This window comes from Stegodyphus dumicola, chromosome 2 (assembly GCF_044657685.1).
Source record: "Stegodyphus dumicola isolate Sdum_Otavi_A_Nest chromosome 2, ASM4465768v1".
NCBI classification, from domain to species: Eukaryota; Metazoa; Arthropoda; class Arachnida; order Araneae; family Eresidae; genus Stegodyphus; species Stegodyphus dumicola.
In genome coordinates, this window is record NC_140769.1 from 228,985,481 (window position 1) to 229,008,592 (window position 23,112).

A 23,112-nucleotide genomic window follows, 5' to 3' on the forward strand; every position below is an offset into this window, starting at 1 on the left:
TTAAATACTTAGCTTTTTACTTCATAAAGTAATAATAAATATGAAATCCAAGAGGTATATCAAGACCGAATACATGCTATTGTTTACATACAAAAAAATAGTTGGTACTTAATGAGAGGACTTCTGTGATTTTTGCCATTCACAGAAGAGTTGATGTTGCTTGTTTTAGACTTTTGACTGGACAGAATTGTCTGCACACCCTTCTTCTTTTTTTTTTAAATTATCATGAAGATGTATTACCTGAATTGTATTTTGTGTGACTCTTATTATCTCAGGCTGAATACATGGATGTGTTTTTGGTAATTTTGTCAACTCAGTACTCTTCACGGTTATTGAAACCTCAAGGTTTAGCATTGCAAATGAGTAATGGAAAACCCACAAAGTGATGGCTAGCATAATGTACAATTGCATAATGCATAATATAGGATCTAATCTAATGAATCTAATTGCATAATGTAGACTATTAAAATTCACTGGAATTTTGCTGATAAAGATGAAATAAATGTATCTGAGAAGGAATTGTAAATGGAATTTTTTGTTTTTAATTATTGCTTACAAATTTACTAAGTAAATTTGAACTGAAATATTTCTTTTTAAAATTTTTTACTATTCTACATTATGCAATTAGAAAGCTAAAAATTAAAAAACATGGACTTCTGAAATGAAGTACATTATAAGTAATACATGGCATCATTAGAAGATACAGTAATATAAAAGTAAGCAAATTTCATGTCAATGAGCTACAAAATGTAATGATTACTTGCAAGATAAATTAATTAATAATATTTATACAATATTCTAATTTCATTTTTATGTTTATTAAAACTAAAAGGAAATAAATACACATAACGAAATGTAATTCATATCTCACTTTAGAAATTACATGTAATTAAAAAATATATATATATACCTAAATTAAGTCGCAAAACTTTACCATCAGTCATCTGTACAGCGATGGTGTTACCATCACAACTTGAGCAGATCCCTAACACAGCATTCTCCAATTTTACCAGAATACTATTAAATGAAAATGGAAATCAAACATTTTTATCAATCATCAAACCACTACAATATTAAAATGGATTAAATTTAATGGGAATTCACCTGGGTACTAGTTCTTGAATTTCTGATGAATAAGTCTGCGGTAATTGCAGACACAGAATGCCACAACTGGAATTTTCATTGCTTTTGGGATAACAAACACATAGTAACCTGTTTCCTTTTATCCAAGTCCAGTGACATAATCCAAAAGGATGAGCATCCAAAGAATCAATCTTAATACTATTGCATGAAAAGAAACATTAAAATATAACCAATTACTCTTTAAAAAATAAATTAAAGCCATTAAAAATGAAGCTATTATTTTATAATACAAAAATCAAATTATAATACACGATTTATTAATTTAAATCTGTATATCTTTGTCACCCATTTAATTTGAAGCATTTTAAAGGGTGAGATATGAAAAAATTTCTTACTTATAAATTCCACAGAATGAATAAGGCTGTACTTTAGTTTTAAAACCATTACCACCAGCAGCGACCAATTCAAATTTGCAATCTTTGGAATCAACAACTTCTATTGAACCTAAGGAACAAAATGCAAAACTAAAAAAAGTATATTCTATACCAAGCTTAAATTTAATGTTTTATGTGAAATATCTAACATTATTGTTCTTATTAACCCTAAAACTTGAAATTTAATACTTCAGAAAATAAATACAGCATGTTTCAACAGAGTATGGATATGTTATATCAATAGTTGTTTTATTTGAGTAGAGTTTACATGATATAAAATTTGGCATATGGTCTATGGATAAAGTTTAGCTATAGGCAATATATATGTTATCAGATATGAGTGGTGTCTACACAGTCAACTTAAATGATTAAAATTAAGTATAAAATATATTCAGATCAGGTGTAGATAGTATTGCGTAGACTGATGAATCATATAGAAATTTTGCAGACAGGACACATGACATATCTTTTATTAACTATAACTGTATACATGTATATGAAATAATTAATCTCCATAATAATACAGTTTGGCAATTTCTATGAACTAAATCAAATTAACTATAACTGTATACATGTATATGAAATAATTAATCTCCATAATAATACAGTTTGGCAATTTCTATGAACTAAATCAAATTAACTATAACTGTATACATGTATATGAAATAATTAATCTCCATAAAAATACAGTTTGGCAATTTCTATGAACTAAATCAAGTTTGTTCAATTCACTTCCTTTAGTTAATTAAGTTATAAAGAGTTCAGGCTTTATTTGTTGAGTAGGCTATGGTATTTTAAATGCCACGATTTTAAAATAACCTTAAATTTTTTTTTTTTCTTAATTGAATTGTCTTATTACTGGCTGAATATTTCATTAGTGGCATCAAAATGTTATACTTGTTCTACCATGTCATAAAACTGAAGTTATAGTGCCAAAGATGTTTCTGGCATAAACACAGTAATCTAACCTACACTACTGGATAATCGCTCAGGACAAATTTCAATTTGCAGAGCAGCATAACATTAAGCAGGGACGGAAGCTAAGAAGGATAAAATAATGCTACATTGTTCGGACATAAGAATGAAGAATATTTATTATCCAGGAAAATGCAGAAGTTTTGAAACATCTAAAAGTAAAAAAGTATTCTTTTGATGTTGTAAACAGAGAAATGGGAAAATGCACATGAATGATAGCACCTTTAAGAAAAATGTCAATAGGGGATATACCCACAGTGGAGTATGATGCAACTATCCATCTTGTTATGAATAATATTATCCAGCTGCTGTTGAGGCAATTGATCACATTACTCTGCCAGTGCGTGGATGATGGTATTTTTTCCATTGGAGGATATTTTTGACCTGATAATTGCCTCTCCAGTGCATCCCAAATATTTTCAATGGGGTTTAGATAAGAAGAACATGTTGGTCATACCAGGCATAGAATATTCTCATTGAGCAAAAAATTCTGAACAGCAAGTGTCCGATGGCATGGTGCATTGTCATCATAAAAAGACACTTATAACTGAAAGCACCACGGAGAAAGAGAACATAAGGCAGTGGAACTTCATGAATGTATTGCTAGCCAATCATAGTCCCAGATGCAAGCATATGGGCATTGAAAATCATGCCAGCACTTACCATGGTACAATATCTCGGATATCAGTATCTTTCCTGGATATTTTCTGGACTATACACGATATCAATCCCATTGGATCAAATGGGATCTACAATGAAATGACAGACTGAATTGAGCCTTATCTGAGAACAGTATGCAAGTTCAATCCTGTTCAATATCAATGCAATTTCATTACAGATGGGTGGTATGGGCTATCTGGACAATGAGACACAATAGGTCTGCAGGTACATAGTCCTTCTCCTCCTTTTTAAGACGTCCACTGGCCTCTGCAAGAAATTCGTTTGCCAGCTCTTGAGCTATGGTGTGCTGGTTTCTTTTTGCCAATAGGGCAATATACCTCGCAGGCACTGTACATCTAACACAACCTCCCCTTGTTACACTGTCTACATGTTCCAGTTGTTTTAAATGTCTTCCACCGCCATGAAACAATGCTGTGGGTGATATTGCACTCTCTGGCAACACCTGTTACTTTTCGCCCTCCTTTGGTCTTTCCACTAATACAGCCATGCATGAGTGATGGTATGTAAGTTGCCTTGTGTAAGTGATGCTATGTGAGCCATGCTAAATGATGTTGGGAAGACAAATAAAAACTTTTCAATTCCAAATTCCTTCAATTTTTATGAATTTTAAAAATATTTACAGATTTATGGGACACCCTGTAAGTTTTACTGTATATTACTGTAAGTTTCTCTGGTACTTAGGCTACAAAAGACCATCAATGCATACTATGAACATTATTATTTAAATAGTTATTTTATGTTCTCTATTTTTACAATAGGAATATAATAAAAATACCATATTCTTTGAGGAATGTAAATATAGCATAATTGAATATAGTCTAATAATATAATCAGAAAACAGCACCTCAGGTACTTACCTTTCTGAAAAAAAGCCAATTTACAGTCTTCCAAATATAATCCAAATGCTGGAGCATTTGGAGAAAAAAACATAGACTGTATAGCAGAGGAAAGAGTGTACATATATGCTGACATGGGTGGCGGTACAAGAAGTTTTGCAAATGGAGTGATGAAAATATCACCTATAAAAGACACTGTACTTCAAACACTATTTTAAAATAGATTAATAGACATAAGTGTAACAATAAATAATATAATATTTGTTTTATGACATTTAGAAGACTGGCCAGAAACATATAATAACATGATCAAAAATACATCAAATTATCAAAGAAGTAACTTGTCACGCAAGAAGGTTGAAACACGAAAGGTTTAAGCATTCTTTTTTCTATTTAATAAATAGATTTTTTTTCTGACCAATTTTCTGACTTGCTTACATCTAATAAGTTACCCTAGTTTATACATGCAGTATACTCTCAATTATCTAGGGTAATGCCAGGGAAGCAGGTCACAGATAACTGGAAAACAAGGATAATCTAAGTTATCAATTTTAATGCATATTGTATGCATTTATTTCTTTAAAAAAATCAGTAATTACTTCGTTTTTGAGAACATTAAAATATCTTTCAGATTTCATTGCGTATCTTTTGAAAAAAGATTATTTTACTCAAATCCCTTTTGTCCACAAAGTCCAATTGTGTTTCAATGTAAGTCATTGCTGTCTTAGAACTGATGTAATGAACTGTCAGGATCTTCTTCACCTGTATTTTTAGTATCACTCTCTGCCTCTTCTGATTTAGTGACATTTGAAACAGTATCCACATCACTCAAATATTGAAAGTCCGATCAAGCAGCTATTAAACCATTCCTCAAATTTCACGATCGACATTTTTGAAAAATTTTATATTTTTTATTTTTTGGCAAATGCCAAAATCTTTTTCAAAAAAAATTACATAAAAACTTCAGTTATTACTTCTTTTTCTTTCTTCTTTTTCTTCTTCTTTTTCTTTCAATTAGTTAAATCTCCAATTTAAACGTTAAGAAAAATCTTTCTTCGCATTCAAACTTGTGCATGTGTGTTTTTTACATACTCTTGCGCATAGCATTAAGTGTGTGTGTGTGGCAGCCACCACGCACAGATAATACCCAAACCAGATAATCTGCAACCGGATAATCAAGAGCCCACTGTAAATTAGCCAATATATCCTCTGCTACAAAAATTCACAGGAAAGTAAAGCTATTGTGAAATTGGCAATACTTGAATTTAGCTGTTAAAGAACACTAGCATATTTTTATTAGAAGAGATGCATGACATGATATTATCTGCAACGGTGTAGTTTATATTACACTGCAAAAAAGCAGTTAAAGTGTCTTTTAACCATTCAACAGGATATTGTATTTTATGCAATGATGGGTTTCTTTAATCAGAAATACATACTTGTCACACAAATACTACCTTATTTGTCAAACTTCTTAACCTCTGACCTGGCTTATCAAGATGAATTTATTTATATATCAATATTTTCAAATGGTTGAAAGCTAGGTCTCAGCAACCCATGACCCGCAAGTCAATGACCCATTTCATAATTTCAAATGACTCACTTGAGTTCCAAAAATAAAGTATAACATATAATAACAAGTTATAAAACATAAATATGAAATGAGTATTTGGAAAACACATAAAAATATAAATCAAAATAAATAATAACAATATTTTCGTTCGATTACACCATTTACAGCAACGAACATGCATTTTTTTTAAAAATTAAAAAATGTAACATAATTTCAGAGAAATTGATAGATAAGCAATCGCAATCCATAATAACAATAAAGGGCTTTGCCATCTTGTCCACATTTAGTTCAACTTATAAATGCAAGCAAATATTTTCATACATGAAATTTATTTTGTTTTTTCTTAAACTTGCTTTGAGAGCTTTGAGAAGTTGAATAGACCCACGTGTGGAAATCACACCTTTTGTGAGTTCCACAATCTTTTCACTATACAGCTCTTCCTGGAAAGAAAATTTCCCAAAGCTTTGCACAGCTACAATTATTGCCAGGCAGGTTAAGATTTGTTTTGGAGAAAGCTCCATTTCAAGGCAGTTATTACAAGCTATATATGACCTGGTACCATCTTCATTAATTTTCATTCCTCTAAAACAGCAGGTCTCAGTCAAGTAATGGTCTTTGTAATTTCTCTGTTTGCACCAATTTCACATATCTGATGGACTTTCTAAATAGATTTCTCTTTGAGTTTATATTTGGCAATGGCATTAGCACCTTCAAGAGTGACAGGGATTTAGTTGTTATGATTTCTTGCCTTTTTAACCGGTTCATTGGCTGCCTCATTTTCATAGATTCCAACATGTGCAGGCATCCATTGCAGAGTGCATGTCTTTCCTATCTGGTTTATTGTTTGCAGGTGTTGGTGTACATCCTGGGTGAGTCTTGAATGTCTTTGCAGTATTGCCTCTAGCACAGAGGCAATACTTTTAGAGTCACAGTAAATTACAAGTCCTTTGGCTTTATCATTATCATTTAAGTCAATGTAAATTCTCAGGATCTCCTGGATTGCTCTTAATTCACATGTGAAGTTGGAAGTGATATTACCTGCTCCATGGCTTTGGAGTATAGTTGCCCCATTTGGTCGTGATGCGAATACTGGTTCATCCTGTTGGATAATCTCATCTGATGAACCACCTGTGTAAATTTTTACCAAATTAGCTCTCAAAAAGGACTCAATTGTTCGAGTACCTCTTGGACAACAGCTTCAGTTTCCTTTTATGTACAATGTTCCACCAGATCAAGATTTATTTTGGTGTTCATGGATATGTGAGAGGGCAGGTTAGGCTCTTGATGAACAGTGTAGGTGTTGTGTTTGAGAGCAATATTTTCTCTGATTTCATTGTTATATTTCAGAGTAGATGACTTCTTAAGTGTTGACCTCTTGTTTCAGTTTTCGAAAGTCCTTCTTGAGATGTGCCCCATGTCTCATATTTCCTTCTCAATAAAAGGGTCAGAAGTCCGTGCTCCTCTTCAGCCTTAACGTTACTGGTAGATGAAACAGCTCCAGATATCCAATTTTTTTTTTCGGGGGGGGGGCTGCTCTTGCCTGTATCCTGCCAAATTTCCCCAATGTGGTCTCAGAAGCATGTGCCCAAATAGGTGTCGCATATTCAAGGTTTGGTTTTATCAATGCAATGTAAGAAGATTTTAGTGTTTTTAGAATTCAGATGCCTATATTTTTCTTAAGACAACTAACTGTAAACCCCACTTGATTAAACTTATGTCACAAATTTAGCATCAGGGAAGTGTTAAGACAATATAATAATATAGTATAGTTAAGACAACATAGTATATATAATACATTAAGAACTGAAGATGTATACTATACATAAGCAGGTTCAAACACTCAATACTGGAATAAACTTCACTACTCAAGACGTAGAGCAATCCTGTAAAAAGGATAAACTGACTTACCTGGGTAAGTATACAGATGACTATCAGAATGCTAAAGGCAGTGCTTGGTGTAGAAGTATAAAAATAAATATTTCCTACTTCTACTACCTATATTTTTATCACAAAACAGAATTTTTTCTTTCTTTTTTTTTTTTTTTTTTTTTTTTTTGCAAGAGTGACTGATGCAAGTCGTTAAAATCTTTAGAAGTCGCTATTCTCAAAATTGTAAAAATATAGTTTAAGACTTTTGCCAGAGCACTTTTATTAAACATTTTTAAAAACTAAGGACAGTTTCTATGGTTTCTTCACCTTGGCTTGATTGATACTGCTCTCTTTGGACATGTTTATGAAACAATCATTTTCAAAACAGAAGCCACTGATTTGATATAGAAGAGAAAAATAATGTTTAATCAGTCATGTTTGTTTTCATAATATTTATAATTCACATTTTTATGCTTAAAGTTTAAAGCATATTCTAACTATTTTATCAAAATTTACTTCAATATTCACCAAGAAAGACTTCTAAAATGAAAATACCACTGATCCGAAACGTATTCTTAATACACACATTTTGGTTGGTTTTGACCTGCAAATAAAAAAAATCTGCAGATACTTGGTATAAGCTATCAAAAGGAATGTGATAGTCAGTCTATGGCAAAACCAAAGATGGTATCTCCAAATGTTTCTGGAAATATCAGGAGTGCTGTAACAAATGTGTGTTTCTGGACTTAGTTTGAAGGAAAACAGACATGCATACGCATATTGTGAATTATTTAATTATTAATGTATTAAATAATTCACAATATGTGAATAACCAATTTTAGATGCATATAACTCCATATTTATGAGATGTTTATTAATTTGGCATACATCAAATGAAAAATAAGAGACCTTCAAAGTGCTTTTTTCAGAAGTACTCAATCGGTGAGAGTATTCAAGATGATTTATTGTTCGACAGCTGATCCTTAGCACACTGAGTCTTATATCAATCCAGTTTTTCTTTTGGAAATACATTAAAGATGATGTGTTTTTGCTAAATTATACAACAAATTTACATAATCTCAGAACTCATTGTCACAGTCATAGATATAAGAGTAACCTGAAGCTAATGGGAAGAATTTGGTCTTTTTATTGGCAATGCTTGTCTCACTGATGACAGCCACACAAAACATTTGTAAAAAAATATTTTCCATTTTCTTTTACAAAATATTTTTCTGCTGTATGCTGTAGGTTAATAGAAATTTGATTTTTTTTTTTTTTTTTTTTTTTTTTTTTTTTTTTTTTTTTTTTTTCAGGATTTAGATCAGATGAACAGGAAGACGTAACAATTTTACTCTAGCTTGAAATGAATAGCAATTCTTACACAGAAGATAAACAGCAAAAAGGAATACCCAAAGATATGCAGAAATCTTTTTTTAAACATGTAAATTATATTGCAGATCACTAAAAATCACCCATAGAAAGTCAAAGGAAATAATCACTGAGCAAGAAGCTCAACATCAAAACAGTTGCATGATACTGAACTAAGGCTCAAATGTAGACTGTTCTTTATAAATTCCCTTAATAAGGACATTAAGCATTTCTGCAACATATATATATATTGCCACTGTATTTTCTAAAAGCTTTCAGAATGTCGCTAACTTTGCAATAAAAATTTCCAGTGAGATCCAGTACAAGCTTACGTATATCTCTAGAGTTAACTTGAGATTTCTTTATAATTTTACTGTTGTTTGAGATAGAGTTAAAAGCTGTACCAAGTAATACATAAAAAAGATAAATACAATACATGGCCACAAATTCAAGATTAAGCAATATAAACAATAAATAAAATCATCATACTAAATGCTCTATATGAAAAGCAATACATGACACTACAAAAATACCAAATTATAAATAAATACAGATATTTGCAAAAATTTACTATTTTCTACTAATCAGTCTGTGTTTGAAAATTTAAAAAAAAAAATAAAGAAAAAAGGTGTTCTTGAATACGTGGGAGTAAAATGAAGTTCAAATCAGAGTAATGAGACATTTTCAGGTGTCTTGTTGATTTTATATTTCAATTTGCCAACTGTAAACAACTTCAGTCCAGCTATTGTATTTATTCCCCGTAAATCTTCAGTATTTTGCATTGTATATTATTTTAAGCTACACTAACAACTGTAATAAAAATAAAATTTCAGTTCTTATTCAATAGCATTACAAGTTCATCATTCTCCCATGGGTATATGCTTTGATATCTCACATATGCTTTGATATAGTCATTAAGTTAAGAAGTAGTGAATTTAAGTAGTAAATTTACAAGTAGTGAATTTAAAGTACTTACAAGTAGTGAATTTAAAGTAACTTACAAGTAGTGAATTTAAGCTTACAGCTAGTTTAAAATCTTAAGTTAATTGCAAAATTAACAACTAAGGACAAAAAGGGGGAAGTTATACATTCTAAAGACAAATAGTGGATGAGCTGAATTTCATTACAGCTGTTGGACAAAATCCATGCTATATAGAATTTATTCATTCTTTCAACTAAAATTTTAATGTACAATATTTCACCTATGCAAAAATTTTATGGGGAAAGAAAAAAAGCTTGAAATGTTAAAACACATTGCATCAACTTTAATAAAAACTAGAACCTCAGCTGTATTTCTATTTTTGTTGCTTTTACTTTTTTTTTCTTTATTCTTCTTAATGCATTCTTTCAGTATTATTTTTTTTTTAATTTAGAAACTGCATATTAAAAAAAAATTCTTTTAATCATAAAACTTTAGTTTTGTGTCTTTTAAAAATACTTCGTTACACGTTATAAAATTTTTGCAAATATAAATATCTAGAACTAAATAAAGGCTCAAATAAATACAAATTTGCAAAACATAAATACTCTAGAACAGTTTTACCATTATGAATCGAGCCAATAATAGCATCATCACATCCATTCAGATATGGATTTTGAAAAATTGTCCATGCCCATTCTAAAGTATAAAAATCCCCAGATTTCTTATTATAACAGTGCAGTTTTCGTGGTTTACTTACATCCCACTTCACAGCTAAATCTGGCTTAAGTTCAAAGCTCTGTTTTAAGTACCAGTGATAATTGCTACATGTATAAAGCATAACTAAAAAGAGAGAAGGAAATACATTTCAATCAAAAAAAAATTTCAAGCATATTCAAAATTTAATAATTTTCTCACATTTTATATAAATATGTTTTTATAAATAACATTAATGAATATATCTATTTATATAAATAAACTTTAAAAGAAAAAAAAATTCCAGTCCAACTCTTAAGGTTGAAAGGAAAAAAGACCCAAATAACAAATTAAACCAGGTATATAATATTTGAAGACTTCGGCTAATTTGTTTCATATTTTAATTAAAATACACTTTTGAAATACTAATAATTTAGTTTCAAAACATGTGTTATTATTGCATCCATCCCTGAAAAAAGCAGGAAAAGAAATCTCCAGAGGGGGAGGAAAAGTCTTTAGGGATATTAAATTTTATTTTTTCTTTAATAAAATCATGTAATATATCTTCATATATTCAGATTTATATAAGATATTTTGCAAATTCAGACATTACATGAATAACATTTAGAGAAATATAATTTCATCTAGTTAGAGAGTTAAGAGATATTTCAAACAGAAGCATTAAGCTTAAAATCAGAATATTAACCGTAATTTCAAAAACTTTTACTATGTATATTACATTCAAAGCATAGTACCTTTAGAACAAGATGGGGATTCAACTAATTCTTGAGCTACAACTAATAAAATGGTAGAATCTTGATTCCATAATAAACAAGTTACCTAAATATAATGAGAATTCAGAATTAATATTTAAATATTGATTAAACTTTTAACAAAACAGCATGAATATACAGGCTCAGAATATGAACATCACTTTAATACTACTGGAATGAAAAACTATAGAATAGTTATTGCTAGTCAAATCTTCACACTAAACTGCACATTCTTTTCATCTTTTTAATTTGCTTGGCCCTTATAATAAATTTGAAATACAGTGATATTTATGACAGTAAAAATCAAGCAATAAAGCAGAAACAACTACTAAAGTCGGTGCTTCTCTTGAAGAACAACTTAGAGTACTATTAGAAGCTCCAACCAGCAAACTACCGGAAGGTGACCGCTTTAAAAAATTAAGTCAAGAATTTACTCTGTCAAAAAGTAATGGTGAATTGACTGTAAATTTAAAGTGTTTACTTGAAGCTATATTTACAGTATAAAACCAACGTCGATTGAATCTGAGAGGGCGTTTTCCGTGGCCAACAATTTTTAGGCCAAAATTAGGTTGAAGCTATCAGATAAATCACTACATGCACTGGTGTTTTTAAAATATTTTTTCATTAATATAAATGCATAAATAAATGTATAAGTAAAGAAAAAGTTTCTTTTAAATTTCTAAAAAATATTTTTTTGTATTATAAGTCCATTATAAGCCTTTTGATAATGTAAGTATGTCAACTTCAAATGCCCGAAAAAACAATCAAGCTCGAGCTTAACCGAGCTTCAAATCATCGAGCTTTACCAAACTCTTACCTAAGGGTGGTGCAAAGGTCCATGCCCCTTTGTTGCACAGACATCATATGTTTACAAACATCCATGCTTTCTCTAGGATTCAAAATCAGGCCTTACATCAGTCAGCGTCACTTATCACTATCCTGATTGGACAGCCCTGATGTTACTTTTTTTTAATTATGCACACTTAGACTCTTTCAAGTATATGGCAGCTTGCAGTCCAATAAATGAAGGAAATTGCCCCTGTAGTTGGTAAAGTCGTAAAGAAGTCTAATGAAAGAACACAGCCCTGATGATATACAATGAAAGTAATGCATTAAAATAATACATACTGGCTATCCTAAGAAAAGAGAATGATTATCAATTGCATAGGCTAAACTATGAGAATGCAATTAACTGACAACCATCCATTTGCCGTCATAAATAGTTAGCATATGCTCATGGTTAATTGTAAAGTTGAAAGTTTATATGGAATCATGTTAATCATTTAACATCTCATGTTGGCTTTTGTCCAACAGCAAATCCTGATCTTAGCAACTTTTTGATCATTTACAAATCAGATTAATTATTTGTACAGCTCAATAAACTCAACTGATACATAGAGAAAGAGAGACAGGTATACATAGATAGATAGATTTAAATTTGTTTATTTAAGCTAAATGAAAGTATGTAATAATGCAAGCTTCCCTCCCCACAGCCAGTTAAACAATTACTCAAATGTATAAACACAAAAATAATGACAATAGTAATGTATCAGCAAAATACTTAACAACACGAAATTATAAAAATGTGCAAATACAACAATAAAAGCAATAAATATGAATGGACATGTCATTGAAAGTAAACTAAGAAAATATTTTACACTTTATTTGCCTGTTTGTAAAATGTAAGTGGTTGTCATAATAAGTCTGCCACTGCCTTCATGTGTTCATTTCTTATCTTGAAATTAAGATAGAGTTGAGATCATTATTCAATTAAGGGAGATTAGCTACACTTTTAGTAAGCTATCCACAGCTGATCCTAATCTTACAACACTTAATGAAACTCACACAGTTAAGAAATTATCAAGAATTTCTAACCAAACATTATCAAAGAATAATTTGATAATGTTGTTTTTTGTTAATGTTTGTCCTCTCTTTTTTGTTATTAGTTGAAGACATTAGATGCAATACAGTAATAAACAATGGCTTTTGTCACAAGGCAAAAGACATATTGGCTATGTCAGAGATACTATAAATACACTTTTGATAATTTATTGAAGCAGCCCAAAGCATTTTATTGTGCGGTAAAAGTTAATAGGAGTTTATCTGAAATGTCTCTAAAATCCTTTCTGGTGTTAATAAAAATATGTCTAGATTTGAAGACAGCCTTCATGAACCTTTTCTGCAATTTATGTCTTTATCAATTAGGTTGTAGCAGTCAGTGCGACAATTAGGCTTTTCTAGTTTGAAGACTTCTCAGAACATAAAAATATAGTAAACTTCTTAAACAGGGAAAAAATTCTAGTTAATGCTAAGAAACAAGGTTAATAAATATAGATTGGTCTACAGCTTACAAAAACAAATCACCTGCATCAAGGTGAAAAAGTAGTTTATCATTTATAAAGAAATTAATAGGAAACTATGATACACTATAAATGTAGCATCATAAATTAAGTTTCTTAACAAAAACTCCAAACATTTAACATGTTATTTATTAACCAAAACACTAATTTAGATGCTGTCACTGCTTTTCAGACATGTAATTTTGATACACAATGTTATTAACTATAACCAATTAAGTTTCCAATAAATAACTTTAGAGCTCATCATGCTCAATGATCATGACTCCTAGTGCAGGTGCTGAAAATATGTACCTACTTGCCGACGATATGCTTTCCCAACATTGATGGATCAGTGCAGATGCTGCGATTATCAAGAGATAATTATTAGGATATATGTTGCCTCGTATAGCTATCACATAAAGGCACACTAATAAATTTTGTTTGAAAAAACAATATTTATTTTATCTAGGATTTTCTGCACCCGTGTCAGCACTCTGACTCTCTAGCATCAGCTCTCTCTTCTTATAAAAAGCAAGGTTCACAAATCTGAGTAAATTTTTTTGCTTTGGATAAATCCCTATATTTGGGTGCATATTTCCATCTTTTAATAGTAATTCTGAATCTATGTGATCTATGAATTTTAAATTTCTGTGGCATCTGTTATGAATTTAGTTTTTCACAATTTTTTTTCAGAATCCACACAATGAACGAGTGAATTATAACAGCTGCAAACAGATATAGATTCTTGAAAAACAGTGCTTATAAAGACTTTTCTGTATTACAAATTAAAACCATAGTTTAAAAAAATCAGGATAAAGAACAGAGGAATTTTCTTTCAATGAATCCAAACTTTCAATTCTAGCACTTTTCGTAGCATTATTAATCCCTCTGCGCATGTGCAAAACATAATGGCAGAATTACTGCAATAAGGGAAATCCTTATTATTGGTGGGTTCTGTAAGCAGTATATTTATTTATCTTTTCTATTGTTTTAAATTGTAAAAGTTACTTTGAAAGTAGTTTGGTTGGTGGACATAAAATTTTTATTTATGAATTTCAACCTGTTTTTTAAATTTAATGAATTATTAATATCTTTAAAAAGTATAACAGTTTTACATTCAAAAATTTTGATTTTGTTATTCTTAAAGTATAAACATGTTTTTATTATTTATTAACAAGGAATTCTTGCAAAATACAAGAAAATTGGCTATACTACTCATGATGTCCTTAAATGGCCCACTGGAACAAAGAGATAATATTACTTTATTGTGTCATCACTCAAAACCTCAATCAGCTTCCTTGATGACAATGATGTGATATTTACTGAGCACGATGAGCTGGAGTATCATCAGATGGGTCATCAGGGCTTTCTTATTTGCTAAAGCAGAAAACATTACCACAATAAGCACTCGAACTGACACCATGACAATAAGTAGCTTGAATTGAAGCATTCAAGCAATGTATATTAGTTTTGTATGTGCTTTGTTTCTTTTGCGCTTTTAAACCTCCACTCATTAAGAATTTTCTACTGTTTAACATGTCTGGCTAAGTATCATTAGAATGTGAGATAATATTTTTAGCTGTGTAAATTTTTTTTGGTTACAGATAGATTTGCTCTGTAACCAAAAAACAAAGTTATCAACATTATGCAATGTTAAATCCTTGCAAATTAATGTACAACTTACTTTAAATGTATTTATTTTAAAAGGCAAAATAAATTGCCCATGCTGAAGCCCATTCTTCTCAAAAAATATTATCTTATGCCTATTTTCATCTTGCTGGCTACATGCAATACAACTTCCTGAAGGCCTAGGAAAATCAGTGCAATTTATAATCTTTTAAAACCAAAGTCATAAAATGATAACTTTATTTCAGAATATGCAGACATATTAAATTGTGATATCACTTCAAATTACAAAAGCATGTATTATCAAATGAAGAAAATAAATAAATAATGGTCTACAACAAAAAACGAAATAAAAAAGGTATTATTAACCTCTTATTTTTATTTATTTTTCCTTTTCATCCTCTATTATTTTTTTATTTATTTAATGAAGAATATATCATATCATTCCTGCACATCGAATAAAGGCTTTTTATTTTTTGAGCTTTTGAGAATAAAGGTTACAATAAAGTCCATCTCAAAAATCATTTTACTGAGATGAGATTTATAAAAAAATAACTTCTCACATTATCAAAAAGATATCTTTTTACAAATATATCATTAATAGCCAAACTTTCTAGATCTATTTTTTTCCATCAGATTCAAAACCTACATACAGGATTCAAACTGATCACCAGCCCCTACTGATGTCTGAGACACAAACTAATCCAGCAACTCACATAAATTTTTGATAAATGATTTATGATAGATTTACGCATCTAAAGTTAATATCCATTCGTTTTATTTTATGGATTAATTTTGCAAGTTTCCAAAATTACATAATGAACGTAATCTAAGTAATTAAATGAACAGAATGTTTTGCTCTTTGAATGATACCACTCATCTTTATTTAACTAAAAAATTGAGAATCTCCCAATTTCATAAAATTTTAATTAATACATAGAGTATTTTATATTGCAATTCAAACAAGGAAAATATTACTTCCAACATAAAGGTTCCTCCAATCCATTTTTAACTTCCCCAGTGTATTGCAAAATTCCATTGCGATTCCATATTCGCAGAAGTCTGCATCCTAAAAAGAAATGTTTGGATCATGAAAGTCGCAATAGTAACCAACACAGTTATTACACAAAAATTTTAACACTTTAAAACTTTCTTTTTTAAATAGGAAACAACTGCAATTAAAGAAAAAAAACTACAGCTTGTTTCTGCACTAACAGTTTTTACATCAAAAACGACCCAAACAGATACATTTTTAGCATAACAATTTGACATTTTCATAGTAACAAGAAAATGATAAAGGTCAGGTAGAAAATATTTTTTTCTAACTACTCTGACTAATCAGATAATTTGTTATCTATCATATAATTTGTTTGGTATATCAAGAAACAATATTAAAATCATTTTAGATGTAATGCAAAATACTTATGCAGACAAGTACCTCGAGCATTATCAACATTTGAAGTGACATAATATTCTCCATCTTCTCTCCAACTAATTCTTGGTCGATGATCATCATATGGCAATGGTGATTTTGCTTCCTTCAAAAAATAATCCATAGTAAATAAATTTTTACAAAACATATAACACTAATATGACTTCAGATAACCAGACGTTAATACAGTTTATTCTGAATTTATAATTTTTTTAAACCGAAATCAAATTTTGAAGGAGATGCAATTCCATAAATGGAGGTTTAAATTTTGCATACTATCTTCACTTATTTATCAGATTGTTTGAGAAATAATATTGTATAGTTAAGACTAAGTATGAATTCAGAAGCAATAATTTATTATATGCTATAAAAGTTACACGTAAAACACTTTTTAAGTTAACTTGTTATATTTATGCAAATCCTTTCATTTTTAATGCATACCTAAAGATTATGCAAATCCTTTCATTTTTAATGCATACCTAAAGAAATTAATTTAGTATAAGATACCATAACTTTTCTTTTCGGAGAATTTTACTTTATAAATATGAAAATTATGCAAAAATTTACGATTATTTATTTCCATAAATTTCCTAACTTTCCACAGTCAACGGCTGGTTGGTTTAAAATTATAATTACTGATATCTCAAAATGGACTTTCTACCTTGAAGGAATGTTAATCATTGGTAGTTCTAGTGTTAATTACATGTTCTCGATCAGTACAATGGTTAGCAATGTTGGCTGCCATATCAAATTAGGGCAGATTGTATTCTTGAAAAGATTTGAATATTTCTAAGTGAATGGTATCTTTGCAGCCATCGGGACATTTAAAATACATGCCAATCTAAAAAACTTCTTGAGTGGTTTAGTGATAAGGGGAAAGTAGTAGAAAATCTTTGAATCTTTAAAATGGATTCAAAAAGGATAGCTTTGTGACGTCTGTATATATGTAAGTAATTATGTATGTATATCGCATAACTCAAAAACAATTAGCTGTGGAATGTTGAAATTTTACATATGCAACAGCTATAACATCTACTTATGCACCGGCCCTTTTTATTGCAATCAGTAGTACTAAATGCATAACCCTTACCCAGCCTTTATTTTTGCAATTGTTGGTCACAGTCATTACTTCCAATTACAGAAGTGTTTTAAATGACAAAGATATTCATGTTTCGGCAACGTCAAATTTTAAAAAAAAATTAACTTTAACAAACAAACAACAAAAAGAAATCGAACTTTTTAACCCATTTCAGTGGTCTCTCATTTTACAGTTGCTATGAAAAAAAAGTAGAAGAAATTTGACTTACATAGGATAAAAATTGATCAGGGTATGTAATTTCAAAATTTGCAGTTTTTTACGTCAATTTCAACTTGCCTTGAGGGATCAGTTATTTAATTTAGAATAATTTGAAGAAATAAATTTAAATGAAGTGCAGCAAAAAAATTGTATATAATTTAATAAGCCATACAAGGAAGACATGCGGTCTCCCCGAGACTTTTTTCTTTTAAATTTAAACCTTTAATAAACACTTTTGGGTTACAAGTATTATGAATGGCATAAGAATATTTTACATACTATTTGTTTTGGACGAGCAGCTTCCTTTCCTTCTGAGCCATGAAACTGGGTTTCTTTTGATCCCCATCCAACAGATATGGGCTTGCCTGAAATGTTAAAAGAATCTTGTATGTACCAGCAAATTTAAATAAAAAGTTATAATTGCAACATTATTTATATTTCTGACATTTATAATAATTAGGGTTGTCAGTCAGCCCCCCCTTTTCTTGAATTAGCTTCTGCCCTTATTCTTACTTGAATTTAGGAAAAATGCCAGACGCCCTTTATTTCAAAATTAAGAACAATCTCTTGTAGCTAAATGATAATACTTGGTATTCTAACTTAACATGTGACACAAGGGTGTGGTGAATTCTCAATAACTTTTTGCAGAGTACAACAGATCTGCTGAGGGACACAGGCTGTGATCTTTGCTCGATGACATAATTCTCTTGGCATAGTAGGCCATGAAATACTGCCATATTTTTCACTAGCTTCAATTTCTCTGCCACCAGACATTATGATCAGCAAATGCCAGAAAGTGCTGTGATTGGGTAAAGGGCAAATCAGCCCCAAGTACCTTGCAGCTGGCAGCACTATTTAACAGTCACTTCATCTTCTCTCTCAGCATCCATGAAGAATGCACCTCATGTGCATTCATTTTGTTCATTTTAAAGTATTTAATGTGCCTGGCTATATATAATATTCACCCTTTAGATATGATCTGTTTTTGTTAAATCATTATACACATGTTTTTTGTGTTTATCTCATTTCATTTAAGTGCTGTTATCCCCATTAATAAATTATGCAATCAACAAGGAAAAACAAGGCCACGCAATTACATTTGTATTGCAAATATTAGAGAAAAGATTGTGAATGTTAAGCAGTAACTATTAATCCACAAGATGAAAAATGTAATATTTACTAAAGTGTTTTTAGAATTGGATATATAAGCGTTTTAGCAATAAAGTAACACGAACAATCAGACTGTCGTAAAAATAAAAGCGATGCATTATGATTCAGTTCTTTAATTGATAAATTTATTGTAAAAGCAAATTATGAAAGGAAGATATAACAGTTACTTTAGAAATAGTTCAAATTTATCCTGTAGAAACACAATTATTCCTGTCACTCATTTGATTGCAGTTTGAAATTAAATTAGAAAACTTACTACAATTACAAAATAGCTGCAAAAGTATCTTGCGGTTGAACAAAATGTAAAGCAACTGTTACAAATGTTGCTGTTGCCTAGTAAGATGTTAAGAGTTTCTGCAAATTGATAAATCATGATATACTGCTATATTTTTATCTTCAAATTCATGCTTTGAATTAAAAATAATAATAAAATAAAAATATTCCCAGCGTAAGTGTTCAATGTTTTAATATGGAATTCGATACAGGGAATTATATTATTGACTGTTTTGAGAATGTAAATGAAAACATAGATGGAATGTTCCAATATTCGAAAAATACTATGAATAAATCACAATTTGAACAGATAAAGTGCTAATAATGCAAACTGTAACTTTGAAATAAAACATTCCATATATACTAACATTCTTGCATTAAATGAAGGTGTTATTATAAGGCTAATTGTAATGTTCCCAATGTACACAATATAGCAAAAAGTGCTATGGGAACTTGAAAGTGGAAATGTAAAAAGTATTGCCCTAAAAATCTATGGCCATTTCTTAATGTCAGCAAAGAGACATGAAACACTTAAGGCATTTCACATATTTGTAGAAACAGAATTTTCTGAAATGCTCACACGTGTGATACTACTGTGATCACACATATGTGTCTACTAGATGATTTGCTTTGAAACAATGCATTGAAGGAATTTTAATTTTATGGAAAGCCTACGTTCTTTTTTCTTAGGCACATCAACTAATTGCTCTAAGCAATTACTCAAACTGCTTTTAATTGATGAAAATCTTATAGAAATTACTTTGATTACTGAAATATATTTACTATTTTCACAACATTTAATGTTAATATTCAGCTCAGCTGTTGAAGAACTATAGAAGAATGAAACTACTAGTAAATATGATTTCAATGCTTTGATTAACTTAAATAATAATAATAATAATAATAATAAGCTTAAAACTTGAGATGATGAGTTTTTTTTTTTTTTTTATTCATTAACATATGAAAAACTTAGATAATGCAGAATTTAAAAAGATAATGATATTTCTTTTAGCAATTACTTATTTTAAAGAATATTTCAATGAAAATTCTACAGTTTTCAAATTGTCAATTCTAAGTCTGTTAAATAATTCACTTAGAACAAATCTGAAATATGTAAAGCTAAAAAAAAAGCAGATTGTTGAAGTAACATTAATTCAAAAAACTTCGACACTATTTAAAGTTATAAACATTTACAAGATCCAAAACACCACACACCAAATGACTCACTTTTAAACAAATCTGATGATAAAAGTATGAATATTTTTAATACAGTTTTCTATGTATTATCAGTTCTTGCAACATCAGCATACTGTGAAAGAATTTCTAGCCTGATGTCAATTAAATGAATAAGTTTTTCTACATTTTGAATTAAAAAAATTTTTAAACTTATTTCTAATGATTATTCTAATAGCACATATTTTGCATTTAATGAGTAGCTGTAACCTAAATTACCATAAAGTAAAACATATATATATATATATTTTAAGCTTTAAGATAATTTTAAAATTGTATTCCTATAATTTGCAACAACAATAATAAAAGAAATTGATATAAAGCTATTCTATAGTGCACTTTATTGTGGTTCATCAGAATTGCCAACAATAATAATAATTGGGTGCAATCTTAAAAATTTATTTTGTTCCAAAACTGCAAAGATAAATTGAATATTCCTATTTTTAATGATTTTAGTTTTCTAATTTTTTATATACTTTCAAGTTTATTGAATCACATTAGTAATTACTTTAATATACGATCCCTCCCTCTTCACATTCTAAAGCTTTTACTCCTTCTAACAAAAGGCTACAATAATTTATTCTTTAAGCTTTACAAAGTTACTTCAATTTCTTTAAGCTATTATAAAGTATTTAAAGATGTATTATCTATTAAATAATAATGCCAATATTCTGAAGGGCTACATATTGCTTCACTTCATAAATTCTGTACTAGAACAAGAGGAGAAAATTTACATTAAGTTTAAATTAAACAGCAGATTTTGAAATAATGAGTATAACTTTCAAAAGCATAAACATTTTAAATAAGCTTTTTAATTTTTAGTAAAATGTGAAAGAAAAAAAAAGTTAAATTGCTAAATTCACATAATAAGTACTTCATTTTCCCATTCAAGGGCGTCTTTAAAATATGATATTTCTTTGAATCTGGGCAGAACTCTTAAGCAGCCAGATACAAGAGATGACACTACCAGCTTTCTCCAACCTGTATAGTAAAGATAGAATTTAAGATTGAGCACCACAGCCATAAGCACTGAACAAACCTTGCTTTGGTCACACAATACCAGTTGACATTCCTACAAACTAGCATATGTATTACTAATGTGGATTCCCATCTGTGATTACTCTTCAACATTGTCAAGCAAGTAACATGTGTTGTTTATTTTTGTTATAAATATATATATATATATATTTGTTATATGTGTATATGTCCTAAATTAATGTATTATGTAATTTAAATAAAGTAGTGGATGTTATAAACAAGTATGTCATCCTTATCTTTGCATGCAAGTCTATGTATCTATATCTCTACATACAAAGAATGGTGAGCCTACAATCTCTCTACTATGCTAAAATACTAAAATGGCCATCTGAATTCTGTGACCATACCCTGCTGAAATCTCATACAATTCAGAAGTAAGGTGCATTAAATTTTAGTTATTATCGTTCTAAATTAAAGCTTACCTCTAGAATGCATACATGCAGATATTTTTTCCTCCAATGTTCTATATATTATTGTATCACCAATATTGTATATTTACCTTAAAATTTTACTTTGCACATGTTATAAATCATTTTTGCACTTTATTCATATAATATCTGTAACTTTTCAAATGTCTGCATTAACTTGAGTTATTTCAGTTTCACTAGTACTGCATTACATGAATTTATCAGTAACTTATTATTGCATATTTACTTATTTCATATTTGATTTTGATTCATTATATCTTGTACTGCAAAAGTGTGTTTTCTTGTGTTTGATACTGTTAGTTTATGAATATATATATAGTATGTAAGATAAAATTGTATGAATCAGAATTATAATATAACTATAAACATAAATTCTTCCTCTCTATTCTAAAATCGTAATAACTTATCTGCATTGCGTCATTCAAATTAATCATGCGATCTTATGTAACCGTTAATACCAGATGCCTCTTGACAACCAATCACCGAATTGTAAACCAAAACTTTTCTCTTCGCGTGCTTCCATCTTTCATAACTAAGCACTTCAGCTTTTGCCCTCTACTCTGCTAAGATGTAATTTCGCTGGCTTCTTTCTATCCCAACAATATCAAAAATGTAAATCTTCTGTGGAAAGGCACGACTAGAGTGCCAAGTGATTGTGGCCACAAATATCAATTGGAAATAAAAATGGAATTAAAACTGCCTCGACTGCCAAGTTCTTTAAATACTACGCAATCAAAATTCTTCTTCAATATGGGTCTGATCACGCATCGACACTGCTCCGTCTTTTTTCCTTTGCTTTTATTATGACATATATATATATATATATATATATATACACACACACACACACATTTAAATACTTAACTGTTGCGATTTTTTTTTTTTTTTTTTTTTTTTACACGGGAATTTACAAGCACAATTCATTGTAGACAACCTTAATGTCTCATGTGTTTCTGTCAAGCCTCCTCCACTTTGGAAACTAAAGCCCAGTTTATGATTCCCCCATCTAGAAGTCCAATTTGAGATCAGCATAAAACTGAATCCATGAAATTCAACCACATGTTATCTG

At 29.7% G+C, this 23,112-nt stretch overlaps 1 protein-coding gene across 1 annotated transcript in view; it reads right to left on the bottom strand.

Moving 5' to 3' along the window:
• Positions 1-23,112, bottom strand: part of Elp1 (elongator complex protein 1) — a 116,947-nt gene that overhangs the window by 56,654 nt on the left and 37,181 nt on the right. The window contains exons 6-15 of the mRNA XM_035351903.1: positions 18,181-18,266; positions 16,611-16,710; positions 16,151-16,241; positions 15,231-15,354; positions 11,190-11,274; positions 10,363-10,581; positions 4,031-4,192; positions 1,479-1,587; positions 1,105-1,281; positions 911-1,017 (exon numbers count right to left, since the gene is read on the bottom strand). Coding sequence (XP_035207794.1) covers positions 911-1,017; positions 1,105-1,281; positions 1,479-1,587; positions 4,031-4,192; positions 10,363-10,581; positions 11,190-11,274; positions 15,231-15,354; positions 16,151-16,241; positions 16,611-16,710; positions 18,181-18,266 — 1,260 coding nt within the window. The remainder of the gene's footprint in view (positions 1-910; positions 1,018-1,104; positions 1,282-1,478; positions 1,588-4,030; positions 4,193-10,362; positions 10,582-11,189; positions 11,275-15,230; positions 15,355-16,150; positions 16,242-16,610; positions 16,711-18,180; positions 18,267-23,112) is intronic.